Below are 13,816 nucleotides of genomic sequence, written 5' to 3'. Positions count from 1 at the left end.
CCAGCAGCTGTGTGGTGCTTAGCTGCCTGCTGGGGCTAACCCACAACACCAAGAACATCCCTTCCTGCTTGTGTAAGGCAAAAAGAGCTGCTTACACAGATACCAACACGTAGATATCTGCTGTACACTTTGGGATTCTTCAGGCTAAGTCAAGTACTTCGCTTTTACTTTTAATCAAGCTTTTCTGGTGCCTCACTTCCCATCATGTGCTTCTCCAGCCCATTCTTCTCAGCTAGCCAGTTCTAGTCTGCCCCTCATGTCTTCCAACTCCTGCTCTTCCTGATACTCCCTGTGTGCTGGCCTCACCAGCATACTCTTTGCATTCAGCTGTTACTCCTACTGTCTTCAAATTCGACAGCTCCCCTTTGCTTTATGCCTCTCAGGAGACCCCTATTTACAGTCAGATCCATGATACTCATGCTACACGCCAAAAGGCCAAGGGAAGACAGAATTCTGAAGGCAAATTGCTGAAGTTTGCCTCTACTGGATGGTTGCGGAAATATTTTTTTAAGGCTAACGAGCTCAGTAAATAAAGGTGAATGGGCTTTCTCGGGGACTGTGAAAGGGTTGTTCCTGGCTAAAGGCCAGTGCCGGAAGAATGTGAAGTTCATATTCCAGGCATGAGGATGCTACAGCAGTTGAGCGACCACCAAGTTTCAGTCGAAGTTGCGGATGGGACAGCCTGGGATTTCTTTTTTATAGTTCTTCTAAATGCAAAACTGCCTTGGTTTTAATTTATTTTTTCCTTCCAAAGTTGACTTGAAACACAGAGTCATTGGGGAAAAAAATATTCAGCCAGAACACTTAAGTTTAGCAACAGAAAGTAAGATTGTGTAGCAGAAACAAGTTGGGTACTGCTAGTAGATGCTTACAGTAACTGATAAATTTTTGTTGTGCTCTTATGTAGATGCTGGCAAGGATGGAACTTCCCACTCTCACAGTGGTAGGAAACTGTGGTATAATGTGTATGGTATCTGAGTGAGGCATTCCTGATAGGGTTTGGCATTCAGATGTTTTCTGAAAACATTTAAGAATTACCACTGGTGTTGTGTCATGTTTACCTAACCTGAGAATATTAAAAAATTGAGCAGGAGCAGTTAGTGTTCTTACAAGGTTTGTGTTAGCACAGTGTTCATTTCCAGGGTTACTTGAGAGGCAGGTACAGCGTGCAAAGAGCTAGAAGGAATACGTCTTCTTCCCATTCCATGAACAGAGAAAAAGAAGTTTGAATAAAAATCTGAATGGCAAACTGGGGCATGCTAAATGGAAAGGATGGATTTGAAAAGAAGAGTGATTTGGGACACGATGTGCGAGCAGAGTTATTTCTACAGTGCGGAACGTGCAAGTGAAATTAATTTATGCAAAGTATCAGAGGACAAGTAAAATACGTCAAGTAATAGGATACAAAGTGGTGGTTGGAGAAAACACAGGACTGGGAAAAGAATTATTGGAACCGGCACAACTGTCTGCAGCAGCAAGTGGTCCTGGTGAGCCTAGCGCTCGCGCTGCTGTTTGCAGTGCAGTGTGTTAGTGAAGCACAGTTTGCACTGAATCAGTTTTGTGAATTGAAATGTACACCTGAAGCAGTGCTTAGTCTTGGAGAGTTGTAAAAAAATAAGGAAATGAGAGGGCATGCAGATATAATTATATACAACTTCTTATTAGGACTTCAAATTATATATATTTAGCTTATTTTATAACCACTAGAGGAAATGGTCTGTGATACATTTTGTTTCCTGTACATTTTTTAATGCATCAATCTGCATATTTTCAAGATGTATACAAAGAGGAGTAAGAGAAATGCTGAATACAGAAAGAAATCTCAGAGCAGAGAAATCCAGGAAAAGCCTACGTGAGAGAAATATTGCAAGCTCTGTCAGGTAATGCTGACAAAACTGAACTGGCTTATATTTCAACATGCCAAATAGCTTGAAATTACTGCAATCATAGCTTATACACTGTCTGTCATGTAGCACAAAACTGTAAATGTTTCTTGCACTTCCAGAGTGTCAGTCTTGGCATCACAAACGTTAAGCAGCCTTGTACACGGCAGTTACTGGTGGTCCTTGTACGTCGCCTTGTGTTGCTGATACAGGTATTGACAGCAAATTGAAAACATATGGAAAGAGCAAACCAAATGAACCAGTAAATGCAATACACGTGCTACTTCTAGTTTTCCTGTCTTTTTTTTGTGTATCTTGAGGTTTGCAATGTGACTGAGAGTTTGGTGCCCTGGGTGCAACAGCTGCTGTGGAATAGTCGGGCTCCCAGGGGCACAGACACTGGGCCGTGCCTGCTGGCTGTCAGCAGCAGATGACCAAGGAAAGAATCAAAGACAGCTCCAAATGCTGACTGATTTTTATTGCTGGTAGATCACGGTTTAGGGTTTCCTGAGAACAAGGTTGTGAAAAAAATAGGTCATTAGGTTTAATAGAAACTAACAGAGTTCTGTACCAGACTTTCGTATAAGCTTTTAAGTCCTTTTTTCAGCCTCCACAGCATCCTCTAGCAGTATGTGTCACAGCTTAGTCTAAAAAATCAAATGTTGGTAGAGCAACGAAAAATCTTTTTTTTTGAATGAAATTTGGAGATGACAGATGCATTTCCTAATTCCTGTTTGTGAGAAATAGAGGATAACCATCTTCTTTTCACGTCCTGCATACCTTTTCTTGCAGGTGGTTGCATCCGTTTGTCACTGTTCTCTCGGGGTTTCTCTCTCACTAAAGCCTGAGGAGTTTGAGCCTATTGAGAACTATCGTTTGTAGGTCAGGGCTTAGGAGTTGTAAGTTCTCAAGAACATTCATGGGATTCTTGAAAAGATGCTGAGGTGGTGCCGGGAGGTGCTGATCACTGACAGCAAGGATGAGGTGTGCAAACACCGGTCTTTGGTCAAGTTCTCTGCTCTCTGGGGACAGCAACAGGACCCGAGGGAATGGTGTGGAGCTGGGACAGGGGAGGGTCAGGCTGGGTGTGAAGGAAAGGTTCTGCACCCAGAGGGTGCTCGGGCGCTGGGACAGGCTGCCCAGGGCAATGGTCATGGCATTGAGCCTGCTTGAGCTCAAAAACGTTTGGACAATGCTGTCAGACACATGGGCTGATTTTGGGGTGGTCCTGTATAGAGCCAGGAGTTGGACTCCATGATCCTTCTGGGTCCCTTCCAACTCAGGAGATTCTGTGATTCTGTAAGATGACGTTACTGGAGAAGCAATAGCTGTATTTAATTAGCGTGTCAAAAATTGGACTTAGTAAATGTGAGTCTGTAACTTCCTCCTGTTTTACCTTGCCTTGCGTGTAACATCATCTCTGCAGAAGGCTCGTGTTGCTACAGGTTGCATTTGTGTGTGTTCCTAAGTGGATTCCAGCGAAGCCGTGAGCTTTCTTGTGGATGGCAGGGGCTGGGGAAGGCTGCCAGGAGGTGCAGGGAGGTGCTGCGCAGCGTCAAGTGACCTGAGTTCAATTTCTGAGTCAGGGGCTCTGTGAGGGGACGCTGCACATCTCCAGAATGACTTCAAGCTTTCACGAGGCCTGTAAAGCTTCCACTCTGCCTTGGACCCCAGCCAAGAGGATGGGTTTTGTTTCCTTGAGTCATTTCACCTGTTCCATGCCTTGCTCGTGCAGCTTTACCTGCTGCGCCCAGAGGTAGCACCAGCAGATGCTGCCTTGGAGAAGAGGCGGGTTGGGCTGGGAGTGCTGTGGGCTGCGTGGTTCCTGCTGTGCTCGTGGCCTCCTCTTGGGCTGCATCTGTTGGCCAAGCAGGTGTCGTGCGTGTAACGCCTCCTGTCCTCCAAATGGGCACCTCTTCATTCTTCTCTTCGTAAATTAAAAGGTGCAGAGGGGGTGAAACAAAGAATGTGAATGACCCGAGCTGCGCATTTACGCTTTGCACATCTGGAGCGGTACCGAAATGAAATCGAAACGCGGCGAGTAATTCCCCAAGCTGAGCAGCCCCGGGCAGCCTGGCTGCACAAATGGTTCGGTGATGCCACCAGGAATTCCCCCGGCGGGTCCTCGTTGTCCTGGGGAGCCTCCACGGCTGCTGTAGGGAAATATTTGGGGCGGGTTTCTCCTTCATCTGGGAAGCGTGAAGGGAAAGATATGCCCGCTTAGCGAGGGGCTTGGCAAGGCGCAGCGATAGTTATGAGCACTGACAGCAGCAGCGCTCTCTCTTGTGCCTCGGTTTATTTTTAGATAGAAAAGTGTTAAGCTAAGCCTGTTAGATGTTTGTCTTCGAGCTGATAAGTGCCTTTTTTTTCCCCTTTTTCTTTGTCCTCATTTTATTTTGCGGTTGTACTTCCGTACCAGGTTGAGCAGATGTACATCGCTGTGTACAGCCGTCCTTTTCTGCTCAGGTCTTCTACTTGACGATTTTGGTTTAATCTGAGGCTGATTTTTATTACTAAAAGTGTTACTGCCTTGTGTAAACTCATTTTCTTACGTTAGTTAAGGCTCGTGTAAGGGGCGTACAGTCTCTCAAGAGCAAGCGAGAGCACTGGAGGAAATGCAGCTGTCTCAAAACACTTTGACTAAACAACATTCGGTGTATACCAGGCTATTTCTGGCTCGTGCTTCGATACAATTCACAAGAGATTTCTCCTATAATTCTGTACCAGCACTATGAAGTATGTTGTCATCCTTTTTGCGCCGTAAAGAGAAACAGATTTTTGAGAAATTATCCCAGTGGGGAGAAGTCGCTGTGATTTGTTAGCGCAGAGCTAAGTCTCTTAATTTCTGGTGGTAATAACTGCTTTTTCTTGGCACTTCTGGGCAATGCAGAGAGCTTCTGGTTATCTACGTAGTTGTGATACCGTAAATTTTCAAAAGTAATTTGGGGAAAAAGTAGACGTGGCTCTGACAGAAAAGACAATGAAAAGGAGTGAGTCGCTGGAGGCATTTTTTAAAAGTGTCAAGTAAATGAAAGACTTGTTTACTGTTAAAATAACTAGTGTAAATGAAATACTTTGTAGATATTCAGCAAAGAAAGCTATCTAGTCTTCTAAATAACAAATGTCTCTGCTATTGTGGGAGGAGCTGTTGCAAGATGAATGGCATTGTAATAGGAATCAAGCTAGGAAATGCAAAGACAGTATCCCATCTTCCAGTACATTTTCAGAAACTGTAAAATTGGGGTAGTATTTAATTTTGGATTATGACTAGACATTTTTGTTTTAAATTAACAACTTCTTCTTTTTTCAGGAAATTTGGAGAGCGACCTCAACCGAAACGGCTTACCAGGTAAGCATTAAAGAAATTCTATTTTGGGGGGAATATTCAGAAGTTTCCTATTTCATCCCCAGAAGGATTTCCACATTTAAAAAGTGTGAATTGCTAATCCTTGAATTTTAAACATCAAAGTTTTTTTTTAAAATGTGATTATTGTATGCATTTAGCAGTCAGAAGAAACTGAACAGCCAGTGGCTTGTTTGTTTTTAGTAAGCTATTCAAAATGCCTTTTTATAAATCCCACTGACTTCAGATGTCCATTATTGTAGGTTATTCAGTAGGGTGTGAATCTGCTTAGTTTTAGATAACCACAGGTAAGACAGATGTCTTTTATTTTAAAAGTGACTTGTGAAGTCATAAAACAGCATTCTTTCCTAGCAAAATGTGGTTGCTCTGTTAGTGCTGTTAGTGCTGTCACGCTGCAGGTAAGAGCAGAATTCACGTGGTGCTGTCAAGGAGCGGTCTTACCCAATTTTTGGTGAAGCCTAAGCAGTCAGCGATGACATGAAATAGCACCATCGAGGCAATTCGTTCTGGAAAGTGTTTCATGTGACTGTGGAGTACTCTGCCTCAACTGCTTCTGGGCTCTCTAGGAAAGAATTTATGCTAGAAGCTGTCAACATTTTTCAAACTAGTAACACAGTCAGTGCAAATATTTATTTTTCTCTGCCCCCATCAAAAGCCTCTACTGTGTTAAAATCCTCTGAAGTATACAAGATCTGCAATTTTTCACAGTTTTGTGTGATGTTCTTGCTGTATAAAGACATGGAAACCCAGCATTACTCTGGCCTACTTCTGTTTTGAATGAAACTGTGTAAAGCATGGAGGGAAAAGTGTCTGCGTTTTGTGTTGGGGATATCAGTCTTGTTGCATTTCTGGTTAGGTTCAGGTTAGTTTGTCTTTAACTTCATTTCAATGCAAAATTGATCAAATTGGTCTATACTGACTTAAAAGTTGTATTTGAACAAACGTTGCTGTTCCCTGTTGACCTACCTATTTTTAGGGATATTTAAAGGTACTGTTTGAAGTCATGAACTGCTTTTCATCTTGAGCAGTAACACGTGTTAGTATCAGCCTAAAGTTAGTGCTAGAGTTTACCTTCTGTGACTTAAAACCAACAAATTTAATGACTATTTAGTCATGTCTTTTAACTATGATATCACTTAAATATAGTGACTCTAAATTTCATGTGCAGGATTTCAGCTATTAGATGTGTCAGGTGCTTTTTACTGTGATTATAGAGTAGGCATCTGGGAACTGCTAGCCATCCTCCAAGGCAAGAGCTTGGAAACCTCAGCTATATGAGGGGCTAGAAGGAAGCAACCAAACTGCTTTTCTCTGAAGAGAGAGGGAGGGGAAGTCTCATATTTTTAGGAGTATAAATTGTTTATGTAATGCTTTAAAAAAAAAAAAGTTAAGGGCATTTAATTTGGTTTTGGTAAAATTAATTCTGCTTTTTTTGTACAGTCCTGTTTGCCTCATAATCTATTCATCCTCATGCAAGTGTAACAAGATTTTTTTTTCAGATGTGCTTCTTAGGAAATGCTGAAACTTCTTTTTTCTTTGCTCTGCAAGTTCCTTGACAATGAAAATACTTACTGCTTTGTTCATCCTGTGCTAGTTGTTCTTGTAATAAGGTGTAAACTTCAATAGTATTACCTTTGTGGAGAGGTTTGAGATTTAGTAATGAATAATGCCATGTAAGGATTGCAGTGCTTACACGTTTTCTGTATCAGTAGGAGGAGTTGTAGGGGAACATTCCTCGTTCTCCTAGGAGCTCAGGTCATATACGTCTGCTGTAGCAACTGACCAGTTGAAAAAGTAGAATTTCTTCCTGACACAAAGCTACACAAACATTAGGTAGCACTTAGCATTTTAGTGACTGAGTTGCTGGGTTTTGGGGTGTTTTTTTTTTAATGGTAGTCAAGCCAGAAGTTTTTGAATATATCAGATGCTCTAAATTTAGTATGTCAGTACTTTTGATAGAATATTTCAAATTGTCAGATAAAGTTTTTAACCCACTTAAATGCAGCTGGTCTATTATAATGTGTAAGAATATTTGCTCAGTGAAATGTGTCTTGTGGCTTAAGATATATTTGTAAACAACGATTGCAAATAAAGTGTTTATGCAGTTTGAGACAGTTCTGACAATTTGTATTGTCATGGATAAGCATCAGTTTTACCAGTGTCGAAAGTAAATAGATCAAGTTAATTCAGCTAAAACAATAATTTGACTTGTCTCTGCTCTTACATGCTGCTGTCTTACACAGGCATGGCAAATGCATGAATTTAAAACACGTCATTAGCAAAGCTGGATTATTGTCATTTCCCCCTGCCTCCACCCCATTGACTTGCTTTCCTTTATGAAACTGTATGTGGGGGATTTCTTTTGGAAAAGGTGTCGCCGACAAAATTTTGCTTTAGTCTTCCGTATTTTTTCACTGGAAATGTTTTTACAGAGAAGCCAAGATGTCAGTTTATTTTGGTGTCACAGGTCTGTCTAAAGGGAGTTCAACAGTTCAGTGCAGTTCATAAAAAATTCCTCTTCTGTAAGGTTTCATCTCTTTATATAACTTCCTGTTAAATTCATAATTTGTTTGTATGGTCGATGACTTTGAAGATGAGTGCATTGGTGGGCATTCAACCTGCAAAAGCTCCTCCAGGGACTTAAAAATGTTCTGTCAGCACTTTGACACAGCTAAACCCTAGGGTGTTGAATTTGGCATGCTGCTTAATGAGCAGTTAGATTATTATACAGAGGAATGATAGGGTGTATTGTTCTCTTATTTCTCTCAAGGAATGGCTGTTGGTGTGTCTGAGGTAATTACAGCTTTTATGACTTCTGTCATTACAGTGATGATGAATGATAGAAAAATCTATTATTTTTTTTTTGGCCTGATTGTATGCAGGAAATAAAGATTTCTCTAGAAAACTAGATCAAACAATAAAGATTTTTTTTTTCTTATCTTCATAACCAAAAGAAAACTAACAGAAACATGACAAAAGTATTGATTCAGTTAATAGCTTAAATGAAATTCCAGAACAATTTGTTGCTATCATGAGAAACTGTACTGGTTAAAGAGACAATATTGAATTGGGTTCTAATTGAATATTTGGATTGAATTTTACAAAGTCAGATTTTGAATGTGTTACAGTGATAGGCATTGAGATGATTTCATATCGCAAACATCCTTTTTTGTGGACAATGCAGTAGTAGCTGTAAATGACCACAAACCACTGATGCACTGCTAGCTTGATACCAAATAGTTTGTTGTTTTTGCTGTGCAGTTGTCATAGCAAACAAAACAAGTTATCTTCACCCTATCAATGTACTAACGGTTGTTGTTTTCAATTTCATTTGTATTTTTTTGTCCTAAAGCGGCCTTTGGATTATTGTAACTATAAGCAAAACCAAAAGAACTTTCAAAACTTATTCTGTCTTTTAATTTTTAGGGAAGCAATGCGAAATTACCTAAAGGAGCGAGGTGATCAAACAGTGCTAATACTCCATGCAAAAGTTGCCCAGAAATCATACGGAAATGAAAAAAGGTAAGTCTCTTTTCCTTGCTGACTTCCTTCCACAGCTTCCAGCTAGGGACGCTGTAGTGTGTGGTCTGGTGTGTAATACATTGCAGAATCCCTTAGATTGTGCTATAGCCTGGAGAAGCTTAAATAAATTCAAAGGTGTCCATATAAAACATACAAATGTGCAAACCTGTGGCATTTGACATAGTGATGCCTGTTCTTGCCAACAGGTTCTCTCTCTGTGGGTGAATTTTTTCTTCCATTGGACTGAAATGGCTTCATTGATAACGTGATGTTCAAGGAGGTTCTTCTTTGTTCGTCTTGCTATCCAAAAGGGAGAACCAAAGACTGGGTGAAAGGCTGGATGCTTTGCTTTACATCCTGTCCCATCCTATCCCAGCATAATGCAGCTGCTTCTCTAGTCTTCTGCTAGTTGGATTTCTTAGTTATGGGTACTGCCTTGAAGAGCAGAAAGAACACATCATAATAATCAGAGGCGTAATACAACCTTTTTTTTTTTCAGATTAGCTTAATGATGACCTCAGTTTATTGACTAACTTTCAATCAAATATGTAAAAAAAAAAAAAAAAAAAAAAAAAGTCTAGATGTTTTCACCATTATTAATAGTTTAGTCTTTTATAGTAAATTAAAACATCTAATATGCGTAACTGTAAACTTGGCATTTTAAGCCTGGAGTAAAGAAGGTGATTATTGGTGACTATTTGTGGAGAAGTTTTGTCCCGAGTAATTTCAAATTGGTATGAGAGAAATTGCTAGCCTCGTGGTTGTGATAAACATTCTCTTACAAAAATCAATACAGTACAATTAATTTTCAGTAATAGGTAGGGGACAGACCCTACAGGAAGATGTGAGGATGAATGCTTTTTATGCAAAGGTGAATTTCCTGTAGTCTTCTCTGTATGATGCTTTTTTTTTTTGCATGAGTGGTAGAAGCAAGTAGGGTGATTCTTGATATACAGATTCTAGTCCTCTTAGGATGAAATAGAGTCATCTTTAATTATAAATGTTACTTTCCTACCTTGAATTTCACTAAAATAAATAGTGCTGTGTTCAATTAGGAATTTTCAGATCCTTTGGATTTGTAATGTTTCTTCACCACAGAAGAGCACGTTCTGCAAGTTCAAGGGTTTGAAGTTTCAACCTTTTTCCCCCATGGTTGTGGAATCCATCATTGCTTTTTACGGCTTTCTGAGATTGGAGATTTTAACTCGTTTTCCTAGGCAAATGTTAATAAACAGGAATATAGATATACAGTAGAATTAAGCCTATGAAGTTCTCTGTTCAATACTACCAATCTAAAACATGTTCCCTGATGTTTGTGGGTCATGGAGGTGCAAACTGTTCTTTAGTATTCTGTGCCTGGGTAATTCTCCTCCAAGATGTGTCCTCTTCCCTGACAGTCAGTGTCTCAAATCTTTTCTTTAGGGCAGTTCTGCAGTTTTTGGTTCAGCAGCTCCACTTGCTTACTTACTCTGAGTGCTTTTTAGATCTTTCTGAGGTTCTTGATGAGAATCAAATGGGCGCTCAGGGCAGGAGGAAGGGCACAAAAGCAGACAAGTATGCTGTGGCTCTACTGTGTATTTATCTACACAGCCCTCTGCTGCTCACTGCCCTGCAAAAGAGCTGTAATGCAAGGCCTTACCAGCAGTAAATAACCCTTTGCAGCAAATCTAACAGCCAAAGATTAACCATGGCAATGTAGATACCTCAGTTTGTTTTCCTCCCAGATTTTGTTGTCATTCAAGAGTTGCATAGTGGAGGCTCATTGCAGAGGAATTAAGCGCGTTAGTCCCAGAGAAATGAGGTGCGTGCCAGCAGATATGAAAGAAAATCTCGAAACAGCTCAGTTGTAACTTCAGTCGGTTTCTTCTCCTGGGGCCAGAGCAGTTCTCGTGAAAGCAAGAACATTCTGCAAACCTGCCCTGTGTCTCATTAGGTTGGAGAACAAATTGCATCAGAAGGAGGGAGAAAATAAGAAGATAATGTACGCTGTTTTGATTATTAAATGTTCCATTACTGTCTGGAAAACTTAAGTGTTATGAAGAACACAGGGCAGAGCTTTGGATTATCTGCTAACAGTTTCTGGGAGCTCCAACGTGCTTTTCATAGCATTGCTGTAAATTCCTGTTGCCTTGAATATGTGCATATGCCTCGTTTGGTGCTGTGAAAGTCACTTTGGCACATACATTGTCTAAACTCTCGAGTACTGGTAGCACTCTGTAAATTAGTAATTCGTTTCTCACTGCTTGAAATGATTGCAAAGTAGCATTAGGCATTCTTCTACCACCTGGATTTTGTGGGGTGCAGTGTAGTTGCCTAACTCAGCACTGCCATAGCTGTTCCTGAAAGGTATCTCAGTTTCCCTGCTTAAAAATGGGAGCGTGTCAGTGGTGTGCAGGATTTCAGAGCTCTGCAAAAGAAGGCTGGGAATTAAAACAGTGGGATGCTTGTTATAAAATAATATGATGGTGACAGGAAGAGAGGGAATGGGCTAAAGTTGCGCCAGGAGTGTTTTAGGTTGGATATTAGGAAGAACTTCTTTACCGAAAGGGTTGTGAGGCACTGGAACAGGCTGCCCAGGGAAGTGGTGGAGTCACCATCCCTGGAGGTCCTTAAAAGACGTTTAGATGTAGAGCTTAGGGATATGGTTTAGTGGAGGATGTGTTAGTGTTAGATCAGAGGTTGGACTCGGTGATCTTGGAGGTCTCTTCCAACCTAGACGATTTTGTGATCTGATTGCCACTCTGGTACAGGGATGAAATAGGTGTTTGGAATACATGCCAATGATTCATTTTTCAGTTAAAACCCCTTTTATGTTACTAACCCACTTTTTAGACTATTTCTGGTACTGTTCTGCTACCTCGCAGGCTGTGAGCACCAGCAATGATGTCCTGTTGTTATCTGGATTGTCAGCATAACCAAAAATTCTAGTTATTAAATCCTTGTATCCTTGTGTGCCCCCAAGGTACTTTGTGCAACGGAATGATTAATTAGCTTCTTTATTTTATTTTATTGAGTTTTTAAATTGCTTCTGGTTTATTCCTAGCAGAAAGTGCCCTTTTTGTCTTTTGCATCGCTGGACTGAGGAGAAATTAGTGACATTTTAAGGCTACTTTATGCAACTAGTTAATCAAGTTTTCATCCTTTTTAATAGTAAATACCATTTCTAAAGAGAGTTGTTACAGAGAGTTTCTGTACATCATTACATGTACATCATTATAGACCTATCTCATACCTGTTTTTACTGACAAATGCCATATGTTCCACAGGACTTCAGTATGGCATGGCTATAACTGGTTAGGTTTTGATCCATAAAGATTAAGGTATATTGCAGTGTTTGGGGAAAAAAAAGGAAGATATTTATCATTACTAAACTTTGCATGGCATAATTAAAAGTCTGGTGGAATAACTGCCTTTCTCTGTTTTGATGAGGTTTAGTAGGTGGTGAAATGCTCTGTTGAAAGCAGGTCTCTCATGATATGGTCTGGTTTTAGTGTCCTCACAGAAGGACAACTCCAGGTTGCTTCCACATATGTGGAGACTTTCTGCATTAGTTTGAGTGTTCCTGATACTCGTCCCGAAATAATGGTGTGCTAATGAAGGGAGGCTTCTTTCTTTGAGTGGACGTTTTTTATTAGCCTTGCTCTTTCTGGAATTCCTGTTGTTCAGTTTAATGAAGAAGTCGGGAGGTTATAAGCCTGGTGCTGGCCTTGAGCTGAATTACTTTCTGCCTGATGTTTCCTGCTGGTTGGCCATCGTCTTTCAAAGGCATTCAGCTGACAGAGGCTCAGGTGATGCTGAGTCGTAGTGAGTGTGGGTGTACAGCTTGTGCTTGTCGTGTCCCTTCCCTCCTGCCCATGCTTGCTATTCACTGAGCTTTCTCTCTTCAGAGGCCGGTCCTTCTTAGCACAAGGGCCGCAGTTTGAACAGTGTGAACATTCAACACTTGCAAGGACTGGAGTGTTTTGGATACCAAGATGATGTTTGTCAGCGGCTGAGGGCCAGGCTGGTGCCTGTGGGCTACACGCTGTTCCAGTTTCAACACTATCACTGCTGATTAGCCTGCGAATGTTCGAGCTGCATCTTGTTGTACCGCTGTTGGTGAAGGACCTCCTGTAATTCCTGCTCAAACACTGCACTGTGTTTATTGCTGAGAGCGTAGCCTTTTCTAGGGCTTACCTCATGGCTCCACTTCTTTATCCTCAGCACTCTAGCACCTCATTGTTTTGCATTCATTTCGTGTTGTGTTGTGTTCTTTAGTGGATGTTGTCAGGCCATCCAGCTCCTAAGGAGAGAAGGCTGCCGGGTGTTTGCATGCTCAGAGCAGTGTGGGCAATTGCCAGCCTCCTGCCCTGACCCAACTGACCAGCTGGTAAAAAGGAAAAACTTCCCTGCTAGTGGCACCCCGGAGTTAAACAAAATGTGGTAGACACCTCTAAATCCTCCGTAAGGCACTGACTTCCAAAAGATGAGCAGAGGGATGGATGACTTGGATATATGAAAAAGCAAACCTTAGGGAACAGAGCCCTGTGGTTTTGAAAGAGCACCGAGTGCATCACAGCGAGGTAGCAATGTCATAACCTGCTCTGATTTTACTTTCTGTCCCTTCCCCTCTTGGCAGGTTCAGTAAAGGTAGCTTCTCTACTCGAAGTACCATATTTCTCTGCATTGCTTGGCTTTAGTTGGCTGAAGGGGCGGAGGGAATATTGCCCTCTCCTTGGGTGACTGTGATTAAAAACAATATTGCAGGTTCTGCCAAAGACTCCTCCTATTCCTCTTTCGATTGTTGCAGTCAAGACTCAGAAACCACTGGAAATTATCTTGTTCTTCCCTTGAAGTCGTCTGGAATAAAGGGGAGCTCCCTCAGACACCTCAGCTTGGTGCTCTTGCCGTGAAAAAACATTCGGTTTCCAGTCTGGTGGGCTGGATGTGTCAGAAGCAATGAGTAACAGCTTGCTTCTGTTTCCTGTACTGCGTTTCTAAGCTCATAGCCTTAATATAGTTGGTAGTGCTACGTCCTTCCCTTCCCTTGGTTGAAATGAAATTATAC

At 41.3% G+C, this 13,816-nt stretch overlaps 1 protein-coding gene across 3 annotated transcripts in view; it reads left to right on the top strand.

Moving 5' to 3' along the window:
- Nucleotides 1–13,816, top strand: part of RBPJ (recombination signal binding protein for immunoglobulin kappa J region) — a 54,369-nt gene that overhangs the window by 24,837 nt on the left and 15,716 nt on the right. For all 3 annotated transcript variants that reach the window (XM_032186684.1, XM_032186687.1, XM_032186685.1), the window contains exons 2-3: nucleotides 5,194–5,232; nucleotides 8,674–8,769. In XM_032186684.1, coding sequence (XP_032042575.1) covers nucleotides 5,194–5,232; nucleotides 8,674–8,769 — 135 coding nt within the window. The remainder of the gene's footprint in view (nucleotides 1–5,193; nucleotides 5,233–8,673; nucleotides 8,770–13,816) is intronic.

Source organism: Aythya fuligula, chromosome 4 (assembly GCF_009819795.1).
Source record: "Aythya fuligula isolate bAytFul2 chromosome 4, bAytFul2.pri, whole genome shotgun sequence".
NCBI lineage: Eukaryota > Metazoa > Chordata > Aves > Anseriformes > Anatidae > Aythya > Aythya fuligula.
Note: the sequence above shows the minus strand (reverse complement) of the source record. Positions and strands in the feature narration are given on the sequence as shown.